The 25,093-nt window shown below is 59.6% G+C and overlaps 3 protein-coding genes across 3 annotated transcripts; 2 read left to right on the forward strand and 1 right to left on the reverse strand.

The window, feature by feature from the left end:
* Positions 1 to 171: 171 nt before the first annotated feature.
* On the reverse strand, positions 172 to 15,455 carry MMS19 (MMS19 homolog, cytosolic iron-sulfur assembly component). Its single transcript, XM_051799955.1, has 31 exons — positions 15,296 to 15,455; positions 11,539 to 11,587; positions 10,707 to 10,807; positions 9,108 to 9,193; positions 8,617 to 8,691; positions 8,009 to 8,078; positions 7,689 to 7,817; positions 7,419 to 7,480; positions 7,071 to 7,157; positions 6,707 to 6,781; positions 6,349 to 6,426; positions 5,903 to 6,041; positions 5,427 to 5,581; positions 5,145 to 5,223; positions 4,784 to 4,909; positions 4,413 to 4,494; positions 3,977 to 4,074; positions 3,478 to 3,615; positions 3,090 to 3,245; positions 2,746 to 2,845; positions 2,492 to 2,594; positions 2,311 to 2,385; positions 2,062 to 2,188; positions 1,877 to 1,977; positions 1,745 to 1,801; positions 1,447 to 1,633; positions 1,252 to 1,334; positions 989 to 1,153; positions 849 to 908; positions 627 to 727; positions 172 to 541 (listed from the first exon to the last, which is right to left on the reverse strand). Exons 1-31 carry the CDS (start codon positions 15,402 to 15,404, stop codon positions 514 to 516), a joined length of 3,081 nt encoding a protein of 1,026 aa, XP_051655915.1. The 5' UTR covers positions 15,405 to 15,455; the 3' UTR covers positions 172 to 513.
* Positions 15,456 to 15,514: 59 nt separating this feature from the next.
* UBTD1 (ubiquitin domain containing 1) lies at positions 15,515 to 20,828 on the forward strand. The gene is made up of 3 exons (XM_051800014.1): positions 15,515 to 15,670; positions 19,525 to 19,752; positions 19,980 to 20,828. The coding sequence occupies exons 1-3, from the start codon at positions 15,601 to 15,603 to the stop codon at positions 20,363 to 20,365; spliced, it is 684 nt and encodes a 227-aa protein (XP_051655974.1). The 5' UTR covers positions 15,515 to 15,600; the 3' UTR covers positions 20,366 to 20,828.
* A 139-nt stretch (positions 20,829 to 20,967) lies between these two features.
* ANKRD2 (ankyrin repeat domain 2) lies at positions 20,968 to 24,818 on the forward strand. The gene is made up of 9 exons (XM_051800010.1): positions 20,968 to 22,170; positions 22,559 to 22,672; positions 22,752 to 22,913; positions 23,077 to 23,184; positions 23,363 to 23,461; positions 23,686 to 23,784; positions 23,915 to 24,013; positions 24,266 to 24,364; positions 24,454 to 24,818. Exons 1-9 carry the CDS (start codon positions 22,099 to 22,101, stop codon positions 24,556 to 24,558), a joined length of 957 nt encoding a protein of 318 aa, XP_051655970.1. The 5' UTR covers positions 20,968 to 22,098; the 3' UTR covers positions 24,559 to 24,818.
* The last annotated feature ends 275 nt before the right edge of the window (positions 24,819 to 25,093 follow it).

Raw genomic sequence — 25,093 nt, forward strand, 5'->3', positions numbered from 1 at the left:
GGCTTTTTTTCCTTGTTGTGGGCACAGACTTCTGGGGATGAGAGGAGAGGGAGCCCCATGATTCCCCAGTGTGAAAAGAGGATAAAGGGCATATAACCAGCAGCACCTTAAGCTGCTCAACATACAGAAGGGCACTGAAGTCCCAGCCTGAGCTGCATGGAGACCCTCGGAGCATTACCAAAACAGATATATTTATTCCTCTGGCATGTGGGTTATCACACACCACATGTGTGCACAGACCTGTCCTTTCCACTCACATGTGGTGGGTCTGTCCATCACTGTCCCTGGCTGCAGCAGAGGGTGGACAAGCCATGAGCAGCACAGCTCCTTCCCTGCTGTGGGTGCCGGGAAGGTGCTGCAGTGAGAGGTGCTTTCTGCCGGCCTCCATGCTTCAGCCCTGGCACTCAGGGCAGCACTGGGCTCCGAGGGTCCATGGCATCAGTTGGATGGCTTGGCAGGTTAGCAGGGCACCAGTCAGATTGTCGGTCAGCACAGGAAGGGGATGCAGGGCACTCACCTGCCTGGGCTCCCCAGCAGGAACCTGTGGGGACAGAGAAGGTGCCATCAGCTGTGTTCTGTAAATGCGGGCACCCTCCCCCTCAGCAGCTCCTGCCACACACACTCACCATTCCCCCCGTGCTGCCACCGCCTCCTTCCGCACCAGTCTCTTTTTGTCATCCAAAGGCTTGGCCAGTGCCCGGATAACTCGGGCCTTATATGGGAGTAGCTGTAGGACAGAAGGGGATCTTAGTGAGAGAACTGGGTGCTGGCTGCCCCCCAGGAGGTTTGGGACCCCCTTGCCCCTCTACATGCAGGAGCAGGCAGCAGGGCGCTGAAGGAGCACTTACCACTGGTGTGGGCAGGCAGGTGAGCGCATGGGCACAGCGCAGGGCAGCGATGCGGACAGCCTGGAACAGACAGGGATGAGGGCAGCACAAGGGGGTGGTGGAAAGTGGCATGGCAGGGAGGAAGGAGGGGGTGCACGCACCATGGTGGGGCTGGAGGTGAGGGTGAGGAACTTGGTGACCAGTGTGTCGACATGCAGGCTCATGATCTGGGGAGCTTCGAGCAGCAGCGGCTGGAGGCAGCTCAGTGTGGAGAGCTGAACCACACGGTCTGAGCAGGACAAGGCCTCAAGCAGGAGGGAAAGCAGCTGCAGAGAGGGAAGGGTACAAGAGTCACGAATAACCTCAAACCATACACTGCGCAGTGTCACAGCTCCCCCTGCCTGCCGCCAAGGCTGGCTCTTACCGTGGGCAACTCTGTCACCAGCACAGGTTTGGGGAGGTGGTTGAGCACATGGGACAGGCCCTTCAGGTAATTGGCCTTCACGTCTGTGGAAAGCAGAGATGGTCACAAGCAGCCAGGAGAAGGAGGGGATGCTGGCTCAGGTCCCCTGGGTAAGGGGTCAGGGATGGTGAGGCCAGGCTAGGGGTGGCCTCTCACCGGGACCAGCCCTGTGGAAGCCCTGCACCAGCTTGGGGACGTTGTCAGTGAAGAAGCGCTGGCGGAACATGATGCGCACATCAGCATGGCAGCCCTTGTGCAGCACGTCCGGGGACTCCGCCATGAGCAGGGAGAAGCCGTCGGCCACAGCTGGGCCCAGCTCCATGTCACCCAGCAGGCCCAGCAGCTGTGAGGGAGAGAGCCCTGAGAAGGAGTGCCCTGCTGCTGGGAGTCCGCAGCCAGATGTGGGGAGCAAGGCAGGGTTTCTCAGACACTACCCAGCCCCACCACTGCCTACCTTGTCTGTCAGGCAGGAGCTCAGGGGGTGGTAGCGCAGCACCAGGGCTTTGGTCACCTGTGCAGGCAGAACAGTCAATGCCAGGCTGGCCCCTCCTGCCCCTCTGGCTCACACATCCAAGGTAGGCCTTACCCAGAGCAGCAAGGTGAGTGCCTGTGTTCGGCAGGGTCCCTCCGCAAGGCTGGGCTCCATCCTGTTCACTGCAAGCTGCAGGATCTCATCCAGCTGCTGCCCTGGTAACACAGAAGGGACAGGCTGAGCCATTCCCCCTGCCAGCAGTGGGCAGGGACCCACAGCATCTACCCCAGCTCACTTACCTGCGGGGTGCTTGTTCACCAGCCCTGCAAAGCACTTGGCAGCTGTGGTGGCTGTGAAAGGGCAGTTGCAGGAGCAGCTCAGTGCCAGCAGCTCCCGGAGCAACCATTCCTGCTGAGGTATTGCCACCTGGAAGAGACATGGATTGTTTTATGGCCCAGGGCTACAACTGCTCTCTCCTCCTGCCTGTGGACACAGGTTGGAGGGTGCTTGGGCAGGGCTCCTCTCCACCCTGCTCCCCACCAACATACATTGCGGGGCAAGGAGCAGACGAAGGCCATGAGGAGGGCGACCAGGCGTCTCTGTGCCTCCAAGCACTCCCCATCCTGTGAGGGAAGAACAGTGCCCATGTCAGAGTCCTTACTGCCAGCCTATGCCAACATCCTCATTCTCTGCCCATTCTGGTGCCCCAGCCCCAGTCACCAAACACACCCCAAAAGGCTGGAAGGAGCAAGGAAAACTGTTCTGGGGTAGGAAGGAGACCTCTCCATTCAGAAAGAGGGGGACCACATGAGACACGCTCTGGGCAGCCAGCCTAGGAGAAAAGAAGTGTTGCAATGTGCTGCTCTGGGAGGGTTACCAGAGCTCCTGAGTACCTCCCAGGAGGCACAGATGGCAGCAGGGGGCACACGGCCTGCCCCCTCCCCATGATGGAGTGTCCAGCTTCCCACCCAAGCATCACTCACTCAGGGCTCAGGTGAGTGGTGGCAGCGCTGATGACAGGGACCATGGCCGCCAGCACCTCCTCCTCCAGCAGTGCCTTGCCCAGCAGCTGGTGGGTGCTCTCTGCAGGTAGTGGGAGGAAAGGAACTTGCTGGAGCCTGCTGTCCAGAGGGAGGAGGCAGGCACAACTCACTGAACCCACACTGGACTGGGGCAGGGCTCTGGGGCAGTGTGATGGAGCAGCAGGGCCCACAGTCACCCATGGGTGCCAGAGGGCATCAGCAGTAGTGCTGACTGCAGAGTCAGGGACTCCAGAGAGCCTGGGAGCTGCCTGCCCTCCCCTCTCCCACTCCAGCCCTACACTTACCTTGCATGGCTGCCTGCACAGCCATGGCCAGGAGGCATGGCACCACCGTCTGGTGGAAGTACCAGCAGCCCTCTGCATCCTGCTGGCACTGCAGGGCCACACGGTGCAGGCTCTGGCACACAGAGACCACGTCCTGGGTGTTCCTGGCCTTGCTCCCTGCAGGGCACAGTCACCATCACATCAAACAGCCTCAGCACCCAGCCCCCTGATCGGCACCAGGAACCCAGGACAAGGCAGCCCTCCTGACTCCCACGCCACTGGTGGGATTCACAGCCCAGCCCTGGGCTCCTTGCACGACTTCCAATCTGACTCTCCCAGCCATCACCAGTAACAGAGGTAGCTCCTGCCCAGACACACTCCATGGAGCTGCCTGCTGTGGCTCCTTTACCTTTCTGCACCTTCTGGAGATGCTGCAGCAGGACAGGGACAGTCTCCCTCACAATGCTGGTGTGGGTGGACACGGCTGCCAGGGCCTGCAGGCAGCGCTGCTGCAGGGAGCAGTGGCTGTGGGAGCTCTCCTCCCGCTCTGAAGAGGAAACACACCTCAGAGAGGGACTGGGGTGACCCCAGGCCGCCTCGCCCAAGGACAGTCAGGTACCAGACCCTGCCAGGGTGGATGAGGTGAGGCAGCACAGCAGACCCAGCCTGTGCCAGGCCCAAGGCACTCTGCCTGCTGCAGCTGGGCAGCTCCTCCCCATGAGGGTGATCCTGGCCACATGGGCTGGCTGCCTGACAGCCACAGCCTTCCCTGTGCCAATACACTGGGAATATCCCAAGGAGAGCCACCAACGTACACCGTGTGGCGCAGCCCCACTGCCTGGCACGAACTGAATGGGGACAGGACAAGCTTCACTCCAAAACCAGACATTGCTCCCTCTCAGCCCTACCTGACTGCAGCTCCTTTTCAAGCCTGGGTACCATGTGTCCAGAGAAAACATTTGGGTAGATGGGGGCCAAGGACCCAGCTGCCTCCATCGCTGCTTCACTGCCAGGATGGGAAGAGAGTGGAAAAAATGACACAAGGAATGCAAACTTGGGCCTGCTTGTACACCAGCTGCACAGACCTGAATGTGCCTCCAGAAACTCATTTCTCAGCAATTTGTCTTTTTCACCCTTCTGGCAGGCAGAGCAGAGCTCCCTGATTTGACAGGCCCAGACTTTCTAATTTCCAGCCCATGAATTGCCTGGTTTATCCCACATGGTCTTTTAGTTCAGAGAGCCCCTGTGCCTTCCCCAGACTATAGCCCGTCTCTGCAGCAAAGCCAGGATTTGTTCCTCCTCCCAGAATGTGGGTGACTGCAGTGGTGCCAGCCCATCTCTCACCTGCTCTGGGAATCTTCCTCATGAAGAGCGAGACGGATGAGGTGATCCACAACCAGCTCCAGGTCAGAGGAAGACAAGAAGCCTGGAACAAGAGCCGTAGAGGAATACTGCCCTCAGCCAAAGGCAAAGATGTCGATATTCTGGCCAGCATCCTTCCCCCTCATCCAGGCTAGCAGCAGCACAGCAGCATACGAAATGCCAGAGATACAAAGTACCCAGCAAAGACAGGCAAGAGAGAGACCGAGTGTCCCTAGTGCTCATGGCTTAGGTAGAAAATGCTGTGACTACTACAGGCAGCAGACAAGGACATCCCATCTCCTAGAAGAGTGTGACACCTCCCTCTGCCTCCCCAAGGGAAACAAGGCACCAACCTTGAAGGGAGCCCAGGAGAGTCAGTGCCTTGATCCCAACCAGCTGCAGCTGCACACTGGGATCCATCAGCGCCGAGAACACCACAGAACAAACCGGGCCTTGGAGTGACAGCAGAGTGCTCTCATCTGGAGAGAGAGGCATGGTGTCACTGCACAGCCACCACCATGGCACCTGACAGACCCTTTCTGGGGCCCTGCAGTTGACACCCAACCATGCAAGGATCTCGGGAGATGGCAGGGGGTCGTACATGCAGCCACCCTTATCAGTGAACTTTCCTTGTCTGTCAACATACAGGAAAGTGAGGTCAGAACCAGCAGTCCCCGGGACACGGGTGCCTCCAGAGGAACCAGCCACCCTCACCTTCTTCCACATGTCCCCACTTCTGCTGCAACTCGAGGAAGCCCAGCAGCATTTCCAGGATTGTCCTCCTCTGGCTGCTCTACAGGGACACAAAGGCATAACCCAGATCACCCTCACTGCTGGGACACAGCTGCATCTTGGCCCAGCGCTGAGAGGCCACAGGGTGCCCATGAGACAAGGGAAGGGCATCCACTTAGACACCCTGCTCCCACCGAGTGCTGCATAGCCAGAGGATGCACTCAGCCCCACTGCCTGTGCTGGCAGAGCCCGGGTGCCCCTCACCTGCGTGTGCTTGGTGTACTGCTCCAGCAGCAGGGGCAGGACGCTGTGGGTGACACGGTAGTAGGTGCGGAGGGAGGCACCCGCTGCTGCCTGCAAGAGTTTGGCACTGGGCCACACCAGCTTCATGTCGGGCTCACACAGATGGTGCCTGCAATCTGAGATAGGCTGGGCGTCAGCTGCACCGGCGCAGAGCTCCTCTGCCTCGCGTGCAGGGAGGCAGCTGATAGCTGGGCTGGGACGTGCTGCTGGGGCGCAGCTCTGCACTGCAGCACAGCCTTCCTATCTGAGCAGCTTCCCACAGCTGCAAGCACATAGCACAGCTTTGGACACCCAATCCCAGCAGAAAGGAAAGCAGCTCAATCCCCTTCTCCTCCCTTCCTGCAGCCAATTACCTTGGAGAAGATGAAAGTGGCTGAGGGCTAGAAAGAGAAGAAAGGCTTGAAAGAGAAGTGGAGGGCAGATCTCTAGCTAGCTACCTTGCAGGATGCTGCTGAGGAAGGAATCCAGCAGATCCTCGGCATCGGAGCTGAGCACGGAGCGGGAGAGGCAGGCAGAGAGGGCATGCAGTGCAGCCAGGCATTCCGTCTCAATCTTTTCACTCGCTGTCTGGAACACCTGCAGGAGAGGCCGTGGAATGACCTGAGTTCCATGCTGATCCCAACCACAGGCTTCAGGCTCCGAACACAGGCTGAAGGGTTCGGGCTCTCGCCTCACTTCCCATGTGATTTGAACACGTGATGTGTGTGTGGCACATCCAAGCCCCAGGGACATGCTGATAGGGCTGGCCTGTCCCCTCCACTTCTCAGCTGGAGCTGTTCAAGGTCACAGGTGTAGGTTGCTGGGAGATATGGGGCCCACCTGGTCTGGCCATGAGCTCCTGCTCAACAGAAGCCCAGCTGTGGTAGAGCCCTGCAGTACTCACCTCTCTGCGCAGGGATGACCAGAGGCTGGGGAGGAATTCCTGCAGCTCCTTCTGCCCGTAGATGGCACAGCAGGCAGTCTGCAAGAAGGAGCCAGGAGAAAACATCACAGAGAAGCCAGTATCAGGAGGACACAATGCAGGGACACTGCCCATCCTGGCAGGCTCAGATTGAGCTGCACGAATCACTCAAGAGAGAGAAAAACAGGAAAGAGTGATGCAGGCCAAACCAGGACTCTGGAACTTGTGGGTCTGCAAGGGAGAGTCTCTGGCAGGCAGGGACAAGGGCTCAGAGCTGGCTGGCAGCTGCTGCTGCCACAGGCCAGCTGTAGGCTGAAGGGAGTAGGGGAGCCCTCCTTACCAGAGTCTGCAGGGAGTCAAGCTTGGCACTTTGCAGTTCTGAGTCCAACTTCTCAATAAGCAGAGGGAGAAGAAACTGCAGAGAGAGGCACTTACACTCAGTCCACCCTTTGCACCACCTCATCCATGGCCCTGCAGGACTGCAAGCTCAGCCTCTGCCAGGAGAGCAGAGGTGGAGAGGTAGCTGCAACAGGCAGATCCTTCCCAGGAGCACTCTCTCCATGCCCAGTCCTAGCAGAAGACAGAGTGCCCTACTGCAAGCTCCTGGTCCCAGTTGCCTGCATCCCACAGAGCCACAGCAGGAGCTGCAGCACTACTAAAGGCAGCCTGTGCTCAGGGAACAAGGGTGCTCAAGAACCCCCTACCTCAGCAAATTGGGGTGTAGAGGCCAGTACAGCCCGGAGACTCAGGATCAGGTCTTCTCTCTGGATGCCATGAGGATCATTGGGGGGCTGGAAAGGAAGCAGAGAGCAGGTCACCCACCAGTCAGGAAACATCCCAACCCAGCCATCAGCCGAGGCTGCATCGCCTCATCTCTAGCAAGGCAGCAGTGATGCCAGTCACTGCAGTCAGCTGTGCACCAGCCTGTCCAGCTGGGTACCACAGCTCAGCACTGCCAAGACTCTTGCCCACCCTCTCCTCCCATTCCACAAAGGGGACACAACCCCCTGAGAAAACACCAGAAGGTATAGGCACAGGGCAGACTCACTCACTGGAGTAAAATCAACAGGGAAGTAGCAGGATGTAACTTCAAACAGCTCCTCCACAAAGGGACCTGCAGGGAGGAGAAGAGGGAGTGAGCAGAGATGCTGGGCAAAAAAGGCCCAGCAGCTGTGTCTAGCACCCATGACAGGCTGGCTCTGCAGCTCTTAAAGCATGTCAGGGACCACCCCACTCTTGGCCAGACCCAAGAGCCATCCCTCTAACGGCTCGAAGAAAAGGGACACGTCTCCCAGTCAGCTCAGCAGCAGGCTCCCGCTCACCCAGGGCATAGTCCTTGGTAATGAGATCACGCACGATCTGGAAGGCCACCAGCAGATTGCGGGGATCCTTCTCTCCGTCCATGACCTGGATGAAGCCAAAGGTGAAGTCGGCACCCAGGCCCTTCAGCTCTGCAGAAAGAAGGAGCATGAGCAGGTGCAGGACACCAGACCATACCAACATGGCATTAAATCAGCCCAGTTTCCCCAGCCCCACAGTCCTTTTCCAGCTCTCTCAGCCACAGAGCCCTTGGAGAAGGCAAAAGTGAGCCATTTTCCCAGTCTCAACAACCCCAGAGTGGTTCTGGCATCTACCCCCTCACCTTCCTCCCTGGTGCTCATGAAGTTGGTGATGATGCTGTAGACTGTGTGTCGGTCCAGCTGCAGCAAGGACTGGAGGGAGGAGCAGAGCAATCAAAACCAGCCTTTACACAGGGCAGTACCACTGCCCACCAGCAGCACATGCCCTTGAGGAGGAGGCAGGACCCCCAGAAGCTCAGCTGCTGCTTCCTGGCATGCAGATCCCATTTATCACATGTAAAGTGTGCACATGCCTATGCAATGGCACCTGAACATGACTGTGTCCATCACTGCATGAATGCACCATCAGTCACATTAGGGCCATGCATTACGTTCAAGGCACTGCCAGCACAAACAATCCTAAACTGGAGGAGAATTGGGCTGGGGGCACTTAAACATAGCCTGGAGAATGGAGCCAAAGGGCATAATTCCCCTAGGGCTGAGAGAAGAGAGGACAAGGGCCAACCAGGATCCTCAGCTGCTGTCTGCCTCTCGCTCTACAGTGACCCAATGCTGTCTCTAAGCTCTGCAGAAGCACTGCACTGAATGTGGCCTCTCCTCAGGGCAGGCAGGCCATCCCCAGACACACAGGGAACAGGGATCAAGGAAGATGAGAAATCACATTGCTCACCTGCACATGTACCTCCTGGAAAATGGCTTTGAGCACAGACACCGCTAGCCCTGGGGACAGCACCTCACACATGCTCTGGGAACAGGAGAAAAAAAGCAAGAATAGAAAACCATTATGGCAGCCACATAACAGAGCTCCTGCCTCCACACAGCAGCTGCCTGCAGGATCCTCCCCCATAACAGGGAGAGCTCACCACCCCCTCCCCAGACAGGACAGGACAAGATGCCCATCATCTGTGCTGTTCCCCAGGGTAGCCAGGGAATCCTTGCCCCAGTACCAGAACAGGGCAGGAAATCCAGGTAGTGTCCTCTCCCTGGCTCCTCTGCAAAGGGCACAGCAAGAGCACAGAGGAGACAGGGCAGTGCTGCTAGATGGGCTGAAAGAGATGAACTCCGCTTGACATACTGCTCCAACCTGTACCCAGGTGTTGCACCTCCCAACACCATTCTGGAGTGCATCCCTGCACTGTGGGCTGGGGAGCACGAGCTCACCAGGGCTCGGAGTCCCTGGAGCACTGATGGGATCACCAGGTGATGGTCCTGCAGCCGGCTCTCATAGAACAGGACAAGATGCAGCACTGTCAGAAAGAGACACCAAAGTGTGTTAGCCACAGGAAATGCAGCTGCTGTGTGCTGTCCCCAGCTCAACTACAAGCTGATGAATTAAGAGCGAGCAGATCTTGCATTGCTAAATGGGAAGAACTGCCACTGTTGGGTGCACCCACCTGGCTCCAACAACCACGCCCTCCCCCCGTGAGCAGCCCACGCGTGACCACAGCAGGGCAGCAGCAGCCTCTGGCTGCTGCAAAGATGCTGGAGCTGCCTGAGAGGCATTTGCCCTGGCTTGTCCAGACATGTGCAACAACAGAGCAGCAGACGTCTGCTCAGCAGAGGCTGGAGGATATCGTTGGGTGGGGCTCAGGATTGGAGCAGGAGCTCCGGCTTCCCAGCTTCCTCGCACTTGGCTCCACAACACGTTCCCAGCCCCTGAGTCACGGCCACGGGCACCTTCACACCCCGGCCCTGGGGAGTGGTAGCAGGAAGCAAACTGGAAGAGCCGGCTAGCAGCATCCTGTGCCCACAGCTGCTGCAGAAACTCACCCCTCCAGGAGGCAGCCTGATGCAGTGCTTGAGAAATGAACTGCATGAGGAGGGACATGAGGCCCTAACCCAGCTCATTCCCCTTGCTCAGCTGCCTGACTCTGCCAGGCATCCCCACTGAACCTCCCCTCTTCTGGCTGCCCCTCCAGAGCACCCCAGTTCCCACCACAGTCATCACGCCCGACTCCAGCTACTCCAGTAGATAAGTCTCTACGCACAGCTGCTCTTAGCCCTGCCTGGCTCATGTCTGAGCCTTACAGAGAGCCAAACGCTAAGGACTAAGCACCTTTTACTTCCATACTTCCCTTCCTCCACCTTACTTACTAGCTGGGCCCCACTGTCTTGCCAGCCTGCTGGCAGAGGTTCAGCTTCCCATCTGCAAGGCTCCCAAGCTAAAGTCTGTCAGCATTTACTGGCCTTCCCTACTGCCAGCCAGTTGCTATGGGGCATTTAACAGAGCCAGACCTTCTCCTTGCCTCCATGAACAGGGCATCTTCCTCTCCCCACTCTGGTCCCCCACTCCACTCTCATCCTTACACTGATCTCCCCTTCTTCCCAGACCCCTGAGTTAACTGAGGTTCCCCCTGAGTTAACATGGGCAGGCTGCAGGGCTGCAGCATGACTTGCTGTGTGAAGGGCTGTTTTCCTGCACTGAATCACCACCCAAGGATTTTTGACACAGTGGTGTGTCCCCACGGTGTCCCACGTGGCGCTGAGCACACCTGGGTATGCAACACTGTCACACTCTCAGGGGCACCCCCTGTAGCCCAGGGCTTTGGCGTGTTCAGAAAGTGACCCGAATTGCATGGTGAGGTTGGCAAAAAGGCTGCAGCGTGAAGCCTCATGCCTTCCTTGAACTTTGATTCTTGACAGATGTGTACAAAGTTGTCATGGTGCTAAATCGATCCCTTTGCCAACTGCAGGACAGAAACTTTAGTGGCACAGGCTTTACCCCCAGCCAGCCACTCGAGGGCCCAGAGCAGCCCTTACCTTCCTTCTCCTGGAGCGTGGAGTAACACTGGAGCAGGACTTGTGATAACAGCTGGATGCCTCGCCCTCGTGTCCGAGGATCTGTGTTCTCCAGGCAGAACCTAGGCCAAGCAGGGAGAAAGCCCAAGGGGCCTACTGTGAGCAGGGACACCCAAGCAGGAAGTACATCCTGAGCAGACACATTACAAAAACAAAGAGGTGCCACTCTCTGGGCAGGGTGGCCCAATCCTGCCTGACTTTCCAGCAGGGTGGGAGCAGACTCCTTTGCCCCTGATGGTGCTGCATGCACCTGGCCCCAGAGCCACACAGAAAGAAATCCAGGTCCCCAAGGAGGACCAAAGAAATTGCCCTTGCATGATGCTCCGAAGATCACAGGGGTCAAAAAAGAGTAAAACCTCTTACAAGCTGGGCAAACTCACACCCCCCACCTTGGGAGAAAAAAGGCCAGGCCATGACAGCTTGGAAACAGAAGCAAAAGCTGAGTGCCAGCCAACTCATGACATGGTGTTGTGCAGCTGTGTGCTCAGGCAGCTGCTGCTGGGGACAGCCCCAGCTGAGAAGTGCCCTGCAGCTTGCTGCCTGCCACAACACCTCCCCTCGGTCCTGGGAGAGCATCAGGAGCTGCTCCAGCTGTTCTCTTTCTCAAACAGCTCCCATGTCTAGGGAGGGTAAAACACCACTTGGGCCCTCTGCTGTGAGCAGACAACATCCTGCGCACTGCGCTGAAGCTCGTCCTGGACGAGCACACTTTTCCTTCTAACTGTGCCTCCTCCTGGGAATGTCCCCTGCAAGGCCCTTACCTGATGTATAACATGCATAAAGCTTTTCTTACCCCAGGGCTTCCACAAGCTGCAGCACTGTCCACTTTCCATCTTTCACCCCTGGAAAAAGGAGGTAAAGAGAGTGAACCAAAGAGACTCCCAGACTATCAGGCAGGCATGGTGCTGGAGATGGATACTGGGAAGCATCCTGGCACCATGGTGGGAAAGGCTGTTTGGTGCTGGTTCTTCACTAAGCACCGAATGAGCCATGTGCACTTAGTTGGTGGAGCTGCCTCCAGCCCTGCCTGCAAACACGTCTGAGACCGGGAGCTGCCTCGACTGGATCAGAGCTGAGAGCAGACAGCCAGGGGAGAACCTGCCTGCATTTTGCCTCTACCCTCTCCTCACAGCCTGGCTGTATCCATTACCAATGTGTGGCTTCTGAGAGAAGCCTCACTGTGCTCCACTTTGCTGAGACACTAAAAATCACTTGTCCAATGTGAGCAAGCTGGGAGGAGACAGAGGGCAGCTCCGCAGGTGCTTCCTGAGGGAGAACTGGCCAAGCAAACAGCCCAGACAATAGTGATCACCCAGCTTCCCACTTTGGCTCCATCACCTCCACACTGTGCTGAACAACACCTGCACAAACTCCTTCCAAGACGGTGGGCAGGGAGAAAGGCAGCTTTGTGGTCAGAGGAAGACAACATGCTAGGACTCCTGAAGTCTGTTTCCAGCTCTGACTCAGACACCTCATCAGGTTGCCTCATTCACCTCCTGCCTCCATATGCTTGCAACTCAACTGGGGGAAGAGTCACTCCTCAGGAGGCTTTGGTAAGGACCTGCTGCATCCTACAAGAACCTTTGCAGAAGGGCAGGTTGTCCATTCCCACCCCCCACTGCCAATGCGGTACCTTCCCAGAAGGAAAGCTCTGTGTGTGTCCTCTGGTCTGACGTGGGGTGGGAGACAAGGGATTGCCTTACCTTCAAACCCCCTAACCTGCAGCTCAGGTGGCAAGGGACATTGCTGGGAAACAAGCAGCACCCCTCACTCTCTATGCAGATAAAACAGCACTCTGCCTCCCCCAAAAAAGAACCACTTTTCAGACACCAAGACTCACTGTCTTTTCCCAGGAGCACTTCTGGGTACTCCAGAGGGCCCTGCTTATCCTTCCACCCTGTTGAGTCTACATGACTGACAGAGTACACCCTCTCAGAAGCCCAAGGCTTTCCCAGGCCTTGTCCCAGCTAGTGTCTCCCACTCTTGCAAGCATTTATTGTCTCTTCCTAAGCAGTTCATTCCAGTATTAAGTCACACTGTTCATCAGAGAGCTGTCTCTGAGGATGGGATGACAGTGTTTTCTGACAGCAGGCAGCCCAGACTCCAGAGATAGAGCTTCCAATCCCACTTGACGCAGCAGGGAGAGGCAGCCTGAACTGAGGGACAGAAGAGATAAAGGGAGCTGTGCAGAAGAAGAGCCCAGCAGGTTTCAAGAGTCGACAGGCCCAGACTGAACAGGGGGTGCCTTGACTGACAGCCATAAGGTGCTGGCAAAGTTTCTTGCAGAATAACAACAGTGAAACAGCAAGTGGACGTTGTGCACCAGCCAAAGCAGAGTGGGCCACTGGGAGAGCTTGGATGGCCCCTCCACACCCAACACCCCACTCTGCAAGCTCATGAAGAGCCCTCAAGTCTCTATACCACCATGGAGAAGGTCTGAGATAAACGCTGTCTCTGCAGCCAAATGCTCTGCCTCTCTGTGTCTGCAGAGACCAAAAGCAGCTTCTACACAAAGCTGCTGGTTCCCTACACAACAGGAAAGAGTTGCAGTGTGATGATCAAATCACAGCTGGGTACTGATGCTCCCTGTGAGCAGCAGCAGCGAGGTCAGCAGCCCCTTGGCTCAGCTCAGGGAGGGAGTTCACTCTCTCCTCAGGGACCTGGCTGTGACCACCTTCACCTCACGTGGCGTGGCCACCCGGCCCTGGCAGGACCTGCGAGCACGGGCTCTGCTCCCAGGCAGTGCCGTGGTGTGAGCACAAGCACAGCTGACTGGACCTGCCTCATCAGCACGGCAGGCACAGGGCGAGCCCGAGAAACTGCTGCCTCCACATCTAGCAGCAGCACGTATGTCCCCAAGGTTAATGATGCACCTTCAATCCCAGCTCTCCCTATACCAGGAGGGGTTGCCTTCCTGCTCTGGGATTCCTGTAGTCCCAGAGGCAAAACAGAAGCATATCAATCACCCTGTGCTAGACTGCTACTCTGAACCAACCTGTTCCCTTTCCTAACAGGTCTGTCCCCCCTTTCACACAGTGTCCTCCTAGGTATTAATCACTTCTGCAGGCCTTCCATTCTTGTCTTCCCCACACCCTCAAAACACGAGCACAGCATTCATAGGGAACGTGTGATGAATTCTGTAACAGCGGTATCCTTCTCTCCCCATCTTTTAATAAAGACAAGTTCAGTCTCCTCCTGCTACCCACTGACCTGTGCAGCTGAAGCTGCCTGTGACAGCACCAAAGCCTTTCTGCCACTTGCCAATTTATGCTCCTTTTAGTCTTCAGCAATACACAGGGAAGCTCAATGTGTTTCTTCCAACAATTACACAACGGCCATGAGGTTAGAAAAAAACCTTCCCTTTTACTCAAGGATATGTGGTGCAATTTAATCCTTTCTGATGTGTGGTTCTGTGTGAAGTCAGAAGGGCTGAAGGACACTTCCCAGTCCCCCCTTCCGTTTGTCCAGGTGGGTTTGTCACAAGTGTCACAGTCTGAGGAGAGCTGAGAGGGGAGGATGGGCAATTCCCTTTGTATGTCTTCCAAGAGACAAAGCTTTCTCTGGGCATTTATGTAACACAGCCACAGACGACAACAGCAGTTATAAGGTTATCCTTCCCTGCATCCATCCTAAATATGCCACAGACCTTGTGCAACTCTTTTACAATTTCTTAAATGTCACACAGTTCATAGCAAGTGATTTCTCCAAATTTCCTCAGCATTTTCTTCACTCCATGTCACACAGGCCACTGGGTCACCTTCCCGTTTTGCCAGCTCATCTCATCATCAAGATACCATGGATCAGTTCACAATCCACGAGCTTTGGGAAAGGTCTATAAGCTACCCCTCTGTATAACGCAACCTACATAGTCTTTCTCTGCTCTCTCAGCTCCTTCCTGAAACATGCTGAAGCCACTGCCTAGAAACACAGACATGCCGCCTTATGCTTAGAAAGCCAAGGTCCTGAAGCTAATGTAACAAAGTCACCAATGTAAAAAAGTCCCTAATGTAACAAAGTCACCAAATTGCTGCTCCAAGCAGAAAGATAAATTATCCAAAAGCCTCAAGCCCTGCTAGGAAAGGAGGAGAAACCGTAGTGAGGGCAGTCAGAGCCTGGGCCCCAGAAGCAGGGGCCAGTACAGCAGTCACCTCCCACAGCACCTCAGCCAGGCCAGGAGCTCCCTCTCCACTGGAGTATTCAATGCCACCCTCTTCTCCCTCACCCCTGGAGCCCCCCGCTGCTGTCCCACTCCTGCCCCATATGTCCCTCCCAACACCCAGCTCGCAGCTGCAGCACAGCCTATTCCCTTGTGCCCTGCCCCGCACAGCAGCCCAACCCACGGCCACGCTCTGACCCGCTCCTCTCCTCCCCTCCCCTCCACACCCCACCCCACCCCGCCCCGCCCTGCCCTGCCCCACGCTCCCCCTCAGAGCCCTCCCCACACCTCGACATGACCCACCCGGCCGCACCCCGCCCGCCCCAGGCCCAGCCCGGCCCCGCCGCCGTGCTCAAGCCCAAGCCCCGCCCTGTGGCCGCACTCCGCCCGCTACCTGCCGCCACCTCCGCGGCGCGGCCGTCCTGCTGCCCGGCCACGAAATCCCGGACGGAGGCGGCGAGCGGCTCCATCCCCGCCCCGGCCCCGGCCCCGGCCGCCGCCATGACACCCGCGCGCAGGGCCGCGGCCTGGTGTACCCCCCGTGGTCCCGCCGTGCGCACGCGCGGGGGGGCGGTGCCGGCGGTCACGTGTGCCGGGGGGCGGGGCGGCCCCGCGCGCACAGGGGTCCCCGCGCGCACGGGCGGGCGCAGCGCGGAGCCGGCGCGGCCCCGATGCCGAGCGCCGCCGCTTGGCCCCGCCATGGGCGGCTGCGTGGGGCGGCAGCGCCGGGAGCGGCCCGCCGGCGGCGGCAACACCCGCAAGCGAGCAGGTGAGCGGGGGCCGTCCCGCCCGGGCACCCCCGCGGTCGCGGACACTGGTAGGGGGGGCTGTCCCGTGTGCCCCTGGGGGTGGCGGGCGCGGGGGGGGAGCGCGGGCACCGGAGGGGCGCAGTCCGCGACGGGACAGCTCCCCCCGCGCCCGAACCCGGGAGCCTCTTTGTGCCTTCGGGGGTCCCTGGACAGCGGGGGTCCCAGTGCGATGCGCGGCCCCGGGAGCGGGCAGGCACCTCGGCTCCCGTCCCAGAGGCTTTGCGGGGTCAGGGCTGGGGTGCGCGGCGCGTCCAGCCCAGCCCTTGCAGTTCCCGGCTCCTCCCGGTGAGGTGGTGTCCCAGGAAGGCTGCGGGCTGGCTGGTGTCCCCGGTTTGGGCTCGGCAGGGTCCCTTGGCACGGCGCGGTCCTGCCTGCCCAGGATCCGTGCTACCCCTACACTAGGCTGCTGCTGGCGGTCGCGACCCCGTCCCGGCTGTCCCGGAGCTTCGGGAGGTGCGGGGCTGGCAGGGAGCGGCTGCGCCGATCCGGAGAGCAGCGGCGGTGCGGGGGCACTGGTGCAGCCCCGCGGCCCCCCGGAGTTACCGGAGCCGGATACCCAGGTGCCACGAGGCGCTTCCCCGTGATGTAGCCCTGGGGGGTCCCGGAGGCCGCGGGGACTGACAGGCAGAGCTGACTTTCGGCGGAGGGGCCGTGGGCCGGCGGGATGAATCACGCCTTCCCCTCGCCGCCTCCCCGGCCGGTGCCGTCGCAGCCGGTAATTACCGTGTTTATGGCAGAGCGGTGGTGGGCGGCGGGAGAGGAGGGGCAGGAAGCGTGTGCCCGGGACGGGGCGCCCCGGCCCTCGCCCGCAGCTGAGATGCGGGAGGGAAGGGCGTTTTCCCGTGGGACGGTGCCCGCTGCTCCGGCAGCACGTGCAGAGTGCCGTGGGTGCCGGGCCCGGCTGTGCCCGTGGGCAGCCGCCCCCACCGCACGGGGCTCCAGATGTGCCAGCCTGCCGCGGGGACGTACAGCTGGTGTGGGTTGGGGTGATGCCTCCCCCCCCATGCAGCTGCAACCCCCTCACCCCGGCACACTTTGCCCCCGGGGTGCAAGTGCCCTCTTGTGGGTGTCAGTGAGGCCTGAGGTCCCTGACCGGCTGTTCCTTCAGCTCAGGGGGATGTGGGGGCATTGCCTCATAAGGCTGCTGTGGCAGGGGGTGGGGTCAAATCCCAACATCTGGATCTGTGTGCTCCCCTCCTGTTGCAGACAACAACTGACTGCAGAGCCCGTGTCTCCATCCCCGCTTCTTGCCCCCTGTCAGGTTTTTCTGGGATGGATCACAGTCCCCTCCTGGTACCCCTGGCACCTGCTGCTGCGTTCTTGCAGTGTGTCCCTTCCTGGGAGAGCAGGGCTGTCCTCGATGCCCAGGCTGGATCCCGCTATTGCGTTCATGGTGCTACCAGCCCATGGGAGCTGCTCAGCAGGTGGTGGAGGATGAAGCAAGGCTACAGCTACCCTCACCTGCAGTACAGGGACACTGCTCTGGGCCAGCAGGTCCCAGTACTCAAGGATCTGCCACGGGTGGGGAGGGGGCCTCTGCCTGCCCACCTCTGCTGCCAGAGGGGTGCTGCTAAGCAGTGTGTCTGCCTGGCTGGCTCCTACCCTGGCTGGGGCTTGCTGTGACCCCCTGCAAAAGGGTCCCAAGAGGGCTCCCTGCAGCAGGTGACAGTGTTGTCCCTGGGGTGGCCAGGGACAGGAACAGGGGATGCTGGTGGCGTGCAGCATCCCAACCCTGCCTGGCCCAGGAAGGGACCAGCCAGCACTGCTGGAAGCAGTGTTGTGTACCATCTGGCTGGCATGTTCTCCAGGGCCTCCTCTAGGACCTGTTGGCTGGGGCTGCCTGGGGCTCCTGCTGGGCAGGGAGCAAGCCCCAGGGCAGGGGAGCCTCTGGGGCACAGCCTCCTGCTTAGAGATCTGCACACCAGGGCACCATGGGGGGGCCAAGCTGCAGGTACGGTGCTGCAGGCACAGGGCAGGAGGCAGGCAGGCTGCCAACCAGATCCTGTTGGCTCGAGTCCGGGCACAGCGAGCGGACGGACCTGTCTGGTGGTGCTGCTGTGGAGGGTTGCACAAGGGGCCAGGAATAGAGCAGCAGGAGGTGATTAGAAGGTGTGGGGCCCGACTGGGTGGCAGCAATAAATAGACGAGGCTTAAGCCCCTGCCTACCTGGGCAAGGCTGCTGGGCATGCCTGTCCACACGAGGCAGCCACAGCCTGTCCCTGCTCCCTGCCATGGCTGAACCCCATGGTTCTGATCCTGCTGCCTCCCCTGGACCAGCCTCTTTCCTTTGCTGTGAGCAGAGCTGAGGGAATGGTACTGGTTGGGAATCCTGGCTGTGAGGATACATGCCCCAGCCAGGTGGCCACAGCAGAGTGGGGACATGGTCCTGGACATGTCCTTCAGGCTGGCTGTGGCCACTTCTACACTGCCCTCCTGGGGCAGGTGCCGCCTCTGACCTTGCTCTGTCCTGTGGTGCTGCAAATCCCTCTGGCCCAGCACCGTGACTGCTGAATCAGCAGCACTGGCTGCTGCTGGCTGCCCTTGCTGCTCCAGGGATGCGGGCAGGATGCTGCCTGCCAGGGATGCTCAATGCCCAGTCCTGGAGTAGCTGAGCTCCTGTGCCCCTTGAGGATCTCTGGAGTGAATGCCACATGTGTGTCCAGGTCTGGGCTGGGTTCTCACTGGGAAGAAGATGCTATGCTGGCTCCAGTGGTCTTGGGTGGGGTGGGACAGAGCTGGTACAAAAAAAAAAGGTCATGTAGTTCCTTGTGTCACCACACACTTGCCCCAGAACAGTTGCCTGGGGAACATGGCTCAACCCACAGCTGGCAGTGGTGGCTGTCCCCCGTGGCTGTGGCGTGTGGCATCACCTTGCCTGGCAAGTCGCTGTATGGGCACAGATATCCTTCCTGCCTGACTGGAGCCTCAGTTTCCCTGTGCCCTGTCCATGCAGGACGGGTGCTGCCTGGCCCCAGGGAGAGGGGTGACAAGAAGGAGCTGTTGTCACTCTTTGTCCCCAGCTCAGCTGGGAGTGACAACAGCTCCTTCCTGCACCATGCATCCGGCCCAGCCGTGGGGCCGATGGGACAGGGCTGTTCCCACGGGGCCACAGCCCGGTGCAGGAAGGGCATGGTGGTGTTGGACTGGCATGGGAGTGGCCCAGATCCCTGAGCAGTGCTGGCTGCTGAGGGTCTCTGGGAACATGGTTGGGGGCTGTTTTGTGGGGAACCAGCTCAGTTCAGCCTATTGCTGGGGCAGCTGTGGGCTGGCAGCCCTCCACCTTCCATGCCCTCTGCCCCCCTGATGCCCTGGACACTGTGTGCTTGCTGTCTTGCCTGCAGCTGGTCCCTGTCATCCCAGAGTGGGCAGAGGAGACTGTGAAGTCCTGACCCCCCTCTGCTGCAGCTCAGCCTCCGTAATCCCCTTCTCATTCCGACTGACCAGCTTATTTCCTGGCTAATTCCCCAAGCTATAAATACTGCTCTGCCTCAAAGGGCCCTGAGGCCCCGTGGCCACCTCATGGGGCAGCAACTGGTCCCCCTAACATAGGGGCAAGAGCCCTTGTCCTTTCTGAGGGCAAAGGGTGTCACTTGCGGGAGCAACTGCTATGGGGCCAGTGAGATCTTGGGCAGGGCTAGCTCTAGCCCAGTTTGCCCGGCTGCAGTGGGGACTGTCCTCCACCAGGCAGGGTGATCCCTCAGACCCTCGCTGGGGTGTGAGGGGTCCCCAGTTATATGCGGATATGGGGAAATGGGTGGCTCAGGGCCCAAGGGAGAGCCCTGTCCCTCGGCTGAGTATCCCCCCCCCTCCCCAGGCCGCAATGAGCCCCTGAAGAAGGAGTGTCCCAAGTGGAAGAGCGATTACCCCATGACAGATGGGCAGCTGCGCAGCAAGCGGGACGAGTTTTGGGACACGGCACCCGCCTTTGAGGGCCGCAAGGAGATCTGGGATGCCCTGAAGGCAGCTGCCTATGCCGTGGAAGCCAATGACCACAGCCTGGCCCAGGCTATCCTCGATGGAGCCAGCATCACCCTGCCCCACGGTGAGGGTCAGCTTTGGGGGTGTGGGTGGGGTGGGTGCTGAGTGACTCATCTGGGCACGCGAGGATCCTAGGCTGGAATGGAGAGGGACACACAACTGCCATCCACATGGCTCAGCCCAGCCAAGGGGGCCAAGGCAGGCTTTGCCACACTGCATGGGGTGGCCCTGTCCCTATTTGGGTGGTCCATGGGGATGACCTCCCTCAGCATATCATCCTACTGTCCCCAGGGTCCCTGACGGAGTGCTATGATGAGCTGGGCAACCGGTACCAGCTGCCTGTCTACTGCCTGGCACCTCCCGTCAACCTGATCCTGGAACGGAGTGAGGAGGAGGCCGTGGAGCCGGCTGAGCCCTTGCCCAATACCCGGCGGGAGTTCACCCTCAAGGTACGGCTCTCCACCGGCAAGGACCTGCGGCTCAGCGCCAGCATGGGCGACACCATCGGGCAGCTGAAGAAGCAGCTGCAGGCACAGGAGGGCATTGACCTGGCCTGGCAGCGCTGGTTTTTCTCAGGCAAGCTGCTCACTGACCGCACACGACTGCAGGAGACCAAGATCCAGAAGGATTTTGTTGTGCAAGTGATCGTAAACCAACCCCTGCCACCCAGGAACTGAGCCACCCCCCACTGGTTGAGGGGAGAGGGGAAGGGGCTGGGGGACAGTGGCACCTCTGGGGATGTCCCATGCCATGTTCCAGCCCTGCTGGAGGCGGAGCAGCCCCTGCTCCCCCCTGAGGCTGCCCCCTGCCAGGGGGACCCGCCAGGAAGGTTTGCATGGGGCTCTGCCACCGCAGTGGCCCCTCTTGCCTGGGAACATGGGCAGGCGCCGTGTTTTCTGCAGGAGGTTCGAGACCAAATGTTTCTGGGGCTGGGGCTCCTCTGCCAGGCTGTGCCGGTGGGGAGAGGCTGTGACCCACTGGGCTCTGGCTCCCCCTGGCCTGGAGACCTGTGGGATGCTGGGCTGGGTGGAGATGTCTCCCCTTTGTACATAGTCTGTATTTATCAATAAAGCCTTTTCATCCTTTCTCTGGCCTCAGGAACAGGCTGGAGGGGGCTGTCACCCACAGTGCCAGGAGGTACCCATGCCTGTCCTATATCTGCTCTCATGTCAGGATAAGCATAGGGTGGCCGAGGGTAGCCTGGACATCCCAGCTCTGCTGCCTAGTGCTGCCCTGATCCTGTCCTGCCAGCTCCAGCCCTTTGCCTGCCTGGACCCTTCCCCAGCACGTCCTCCCACTGTCATCCTGGCTGCTTCTCAGTGTGGGATGACCACCTCCCTTTCCCAATGCTCCCCCCAGGTTTAAGCCTGTGTCTGCCCTGGGGCCAGGTGGGACAGTCCATGGAGGGGGAAAATCCCAGGACCACCTTCATGGCCTGTCCTGGTAAAAATAGTGCCTTTGTCACCTGAGGGTGGCCCTGGGGACTGCTCAGGAGGGTGACAGTGACGTGTTACCATCTGTCCCTCCCCCAGGTCCTGTGTTGGGGGATAGTGCCCAGCGCATTAACTGTTCCGGCACAGGGCAGTGCTGGCCTCATCTTACAAGGGGAGAGTGCTCAGAAGGGTTGAACAATGTTCCTGCTGCCGGGAATAGCTGCCAGCTCTGCCTGTTAGCTCCATGTGAGGCCAGCCCTGCTGCCAGGCTGCCGTGTGCAGTGGAGGAGACCGGACAGCCACAGAGACCCTTGGCAGGGCTGCTCGGAATGTTCCACACCTGAGGTCATCCTCTAAAGCAGCACAGAGGGGCCATGACTTCTGGCATCCCATGCTGCCTGCTGCTGGCTGAGAGGCTTGAGAGGACCACTGCCTCCTGTGGGAGTGGGTAGCCCCCCCAGTCCCAGGTGCCAGGAAGCCTTGGGCAACACTGGTAGCTGCTGCAGCATCTGGTTGCACAGAGATGGGGTAAAGGGAACCATGGGGAGCTTCTTGGATGCCCAGAATGGGTTGCACAGGCATTGTGCCTATGGGATGACCCCGGATCATGTCCCTGCTCTGCTGAGCCCCTCTTGACTGGCTACCATGAGTTCTGTGTACCCCAGCTCCCTATTACAAATACGGGAGTACTGGGCAACCCGTGGGGTGGCAATGGGTCTCTTTAAGAGCAGGGCTGGAAAGGTGAGTCAGGGCCACCAGAAAGCAGGAGGGTGAGCTCATGGCAAAGCTGCCCCAGTCATGTGGAGCAGCCACAGCTGTTGGTGCCTTTGGGCTGTGGAACGGAGGGGCCAGCAGCATAAAGCCCCACAGCTAGTGGAGCTGCCGGCAGCACCAGGAGCCAGGACCGGGCACTCCCTGCCTGTGGTGGCAAGGAGAAAAGGATACATCCTGCACGGGACTGTGCACTGTGGGCAGACATGGAGCTGGATGTGGAACGGGCCAAGGAGCTCATCGAGCAGAAGCTGGCAGAGGAGGAGGAAGAGGAGAAGGTGGGTCCGTAGCACAGGGGGACCTGCCTGGGCTGTGGCAGGGACCCCATTGCGCGATGTCCATCCTTAGGGACTCAGTTGTGAAGAGGCTGGCACTGACCTTGCCATCCTGCGGGATGCAGTGAGGTAGCCAAGGGCTCTTGGGGAAATCAGGTTCCCAACTTGGCAGCTCTTGCCCATGGGGCAGAGCTGAGCAGCGGGCAGGTGCCCAGCTTGCCAAGTAGGATGGGTGGGCAAGTGCAAACCCAAGGGCTGTCAGGCAGCCTGTAGAGCTCAGTGGTGAGCTGGGAGCTGTGTCCAGAGCCACGTGCACCGGCAGGCTAGGGATGGAGACAGTGGGGCTGCTCTGTGCCCAGCCGGGACCATGCAGCCCCCACTGCCTGTGCAGAGACCCAAAGGGAATGGTGCGTGGGAGCCGCCGGCTGTGGAGCGGATGAACACACCTGAGCTGGAGGAGGAGAAACGCCATGGCCCCAGGAACTGGGGCCTCGAGGCCATCAAGGTGAGGGGGTTGGGGTGCGGGGGGGCCAGAGGTAGCTGGGCACAGAGAAGTCAAATGGGGCACTGCATGTCCTCACTAGGGCCAGGAGAGGGTGCGGAAGAGTTCTGTGGATCTGCGGCGAGAGATCATCGATGTGGGGAGCATCCAACGACTCATTGAACTCCGCAAGCAGCGTCGGCAGCGCCAGGCAGAGCGGGCGGCCACCCCCGAGCCCCCACAGCCACCTGAACCCCTGGAGATTGTACGTCAGTGGGTCCCAGGCTGTGGGAGGGGGCTGGAGCAACCACGGGCCACTCCCAGGTCACCCTGCCACTCTCCCTGGGGAAGCAGAGCAGGGACGCCCAACGTTGTCTCCTCTCCTGCACCCCTGTGATGCCCCATCCCTGAGCCTGTCCCACTGCTAGGTGGGTCCTGTGGAGCCAGAGACCTTCCTGCGAGCTGCCGTTCAGGGCAAGATGCATGTCATTGAGAAGTTCCTGGCAGATGGTGGCCCCGCTGACACGTGTGATGAGGTAGCATCCCCGACAACCACTGTCTGCCCTCTGCCTGTGCCCTGGCACCATGTCCCACAACCATGCCCCGGCATGCCTGTGGGCAGGGGCTGTGACCCCTGGGACAGGGCTGGAGGTACAACCAAGCTGGGCCAGGGGAGGATGGATCTGTCCACCAATGTGGCACCTTGTTCCCCAGTTCCACCGCACAGCCCTGCACCGCTCCTCGCTGGAGGGACACATGGATATCCTGCAGAAGCTGCTGGACAGTGGGGCCACAGTTGACTTCAGGGACCGGGTGAGGCTGCATCCTGAGCCCAGCTCCATGATGTCTGAGCCTCTGGGCATGGTGCAGTAGGAACTACAGTAGGATTGAGGTCCCTGCTATGGGGCAATGGGGCAGTGCTGTCCCTGTCACAGAGGTTCAGCTACAAGTTCAGCTTGGGCACAGGGACCAGCTGGAGTGGGGAATGGACACAGGGTGGGGGTGTCCCCTGCTATAACATACTCCTGTGTGCCCAGCTGGACTGCACTGCCATGCACTGGGCCTGCCGGGGCGGGCACCTGGACGCTGTCAAGCTGCTGCAAGATCGTGGGGCAGACCTCAATGTGAAGGACAAGGTGAGCAGGGCAGAGCTCAGGGTCACAGGGTTGGGGGCAGGGGCATACCCTGGGCAACTGGGCTGGCCCTGTGCTGAGTTAGCAGGAGTGGGTGATGATCTCCCCCTTGATGTCCACCTCCCCTCTCAAGCTGCTCAGCACACCCCTCCATGTGGCCACCCGGACCGGACACCTTGACATCGTGGAGCACCTCATCCACTGTGGGGTGGATATCAATGCCCCAGACAGGGTAAGTACTGGCACCCCTGGACAACACTGATCCCCCTCCCTTGGTTGACCCCTCCAAAGGCTCCTAGCACCCACAGTGGGGCACATCTGGGCACACACATCCCTGCCCCAGGGTGGTGGCAGCCACAGCCAGGGCTGGGACAAGCACTGTTCTCCTTGTCCTCGTGCTGGGGTGGGTGTGCTGGGAGCTGGGGACAGTCAGGGCATCCCTGTCCCTGGACCACAATCCCCAGTGAGGCTGTGTCTCTTACAGGAAGGGGACACTGCGCTGCATGATGCTACACGGCTCAGTCGCTACAAGATCATCAAAAAGCTGATCCTGCATGGGGCTGACATGATGGCCAAGAATGAGGTGAGCATGGGGGGCTAGCACCAAGGCCATTTGCTGACCCACTGTGTTGCACCACCCCAGCCCCAGCTTCTCTCTGCTTGCTCTTGCAGGCTGGCAAGACCCCGACAGACCTGGTGCAGCAGTGGCAACTGGACACGCGCCAGGCACTGGAGACCAAGGAGCAGCCACAGGGGGAGATGGAGGTCCCTGCATGATGGCACCAGGAAAGGACCAAGGATCAGGCTTGGCTCCAGGGATGAGACTTGTCTGTGTCAATAAAAGTCGTCAAAGAGCAGCATTCAGCTCCAGAGTGCTGTGGGGCTGGGCAGCCTGTGCTGGTGTTGATGGGCCTGGGGAAGCTGGGTTATCCCAGGAGCAGGTTACCTAGCAGCATGATGAGCCCTGCCTCCTATCACAGGAACTCAAGTGTTGGTGACACCATGATGCCAGGACACAAGTGGTTCAAGGGCAGGAATCCTTGCTGCAGGACACCCTGGTTGCTCACAGTCCTTTGAAATACCACCTGGGCAAGCTCAGGGAGGAAAAATTCATGGAGGGCAGCTCAACTCAAGTCCACATGGTGCTGGCAGCTGGGACCATGTCAGAGAGCAGCAACTGTACCCCTGCTGGGCAGCCACTCTGTGGGGCTGGATGGCTGCTTGTCCTCCTGCCTTCCCCACTGGAGCCATTCCTGGGGACACATGACCCCTTTGCAGGCTGGGACCTTTCTGCTCAGTGCAGTGCTCACTA

The sequence above is a fragment of the Manacus candei genome, unplaced genomic scaffold (assembly GCF_025592945.1).
Source record: "Manacus candei isolate 608988 ecotype Guabito, Panama unplaced genomic scaffold, ASM2559294v1 h1tg000050l, whole genome shotgun sequence".
NCBI lineage: Eukaryota > Metazoa > Chordata > Aves > Passeriformes > Pipridae > Manacus > Manacus candei.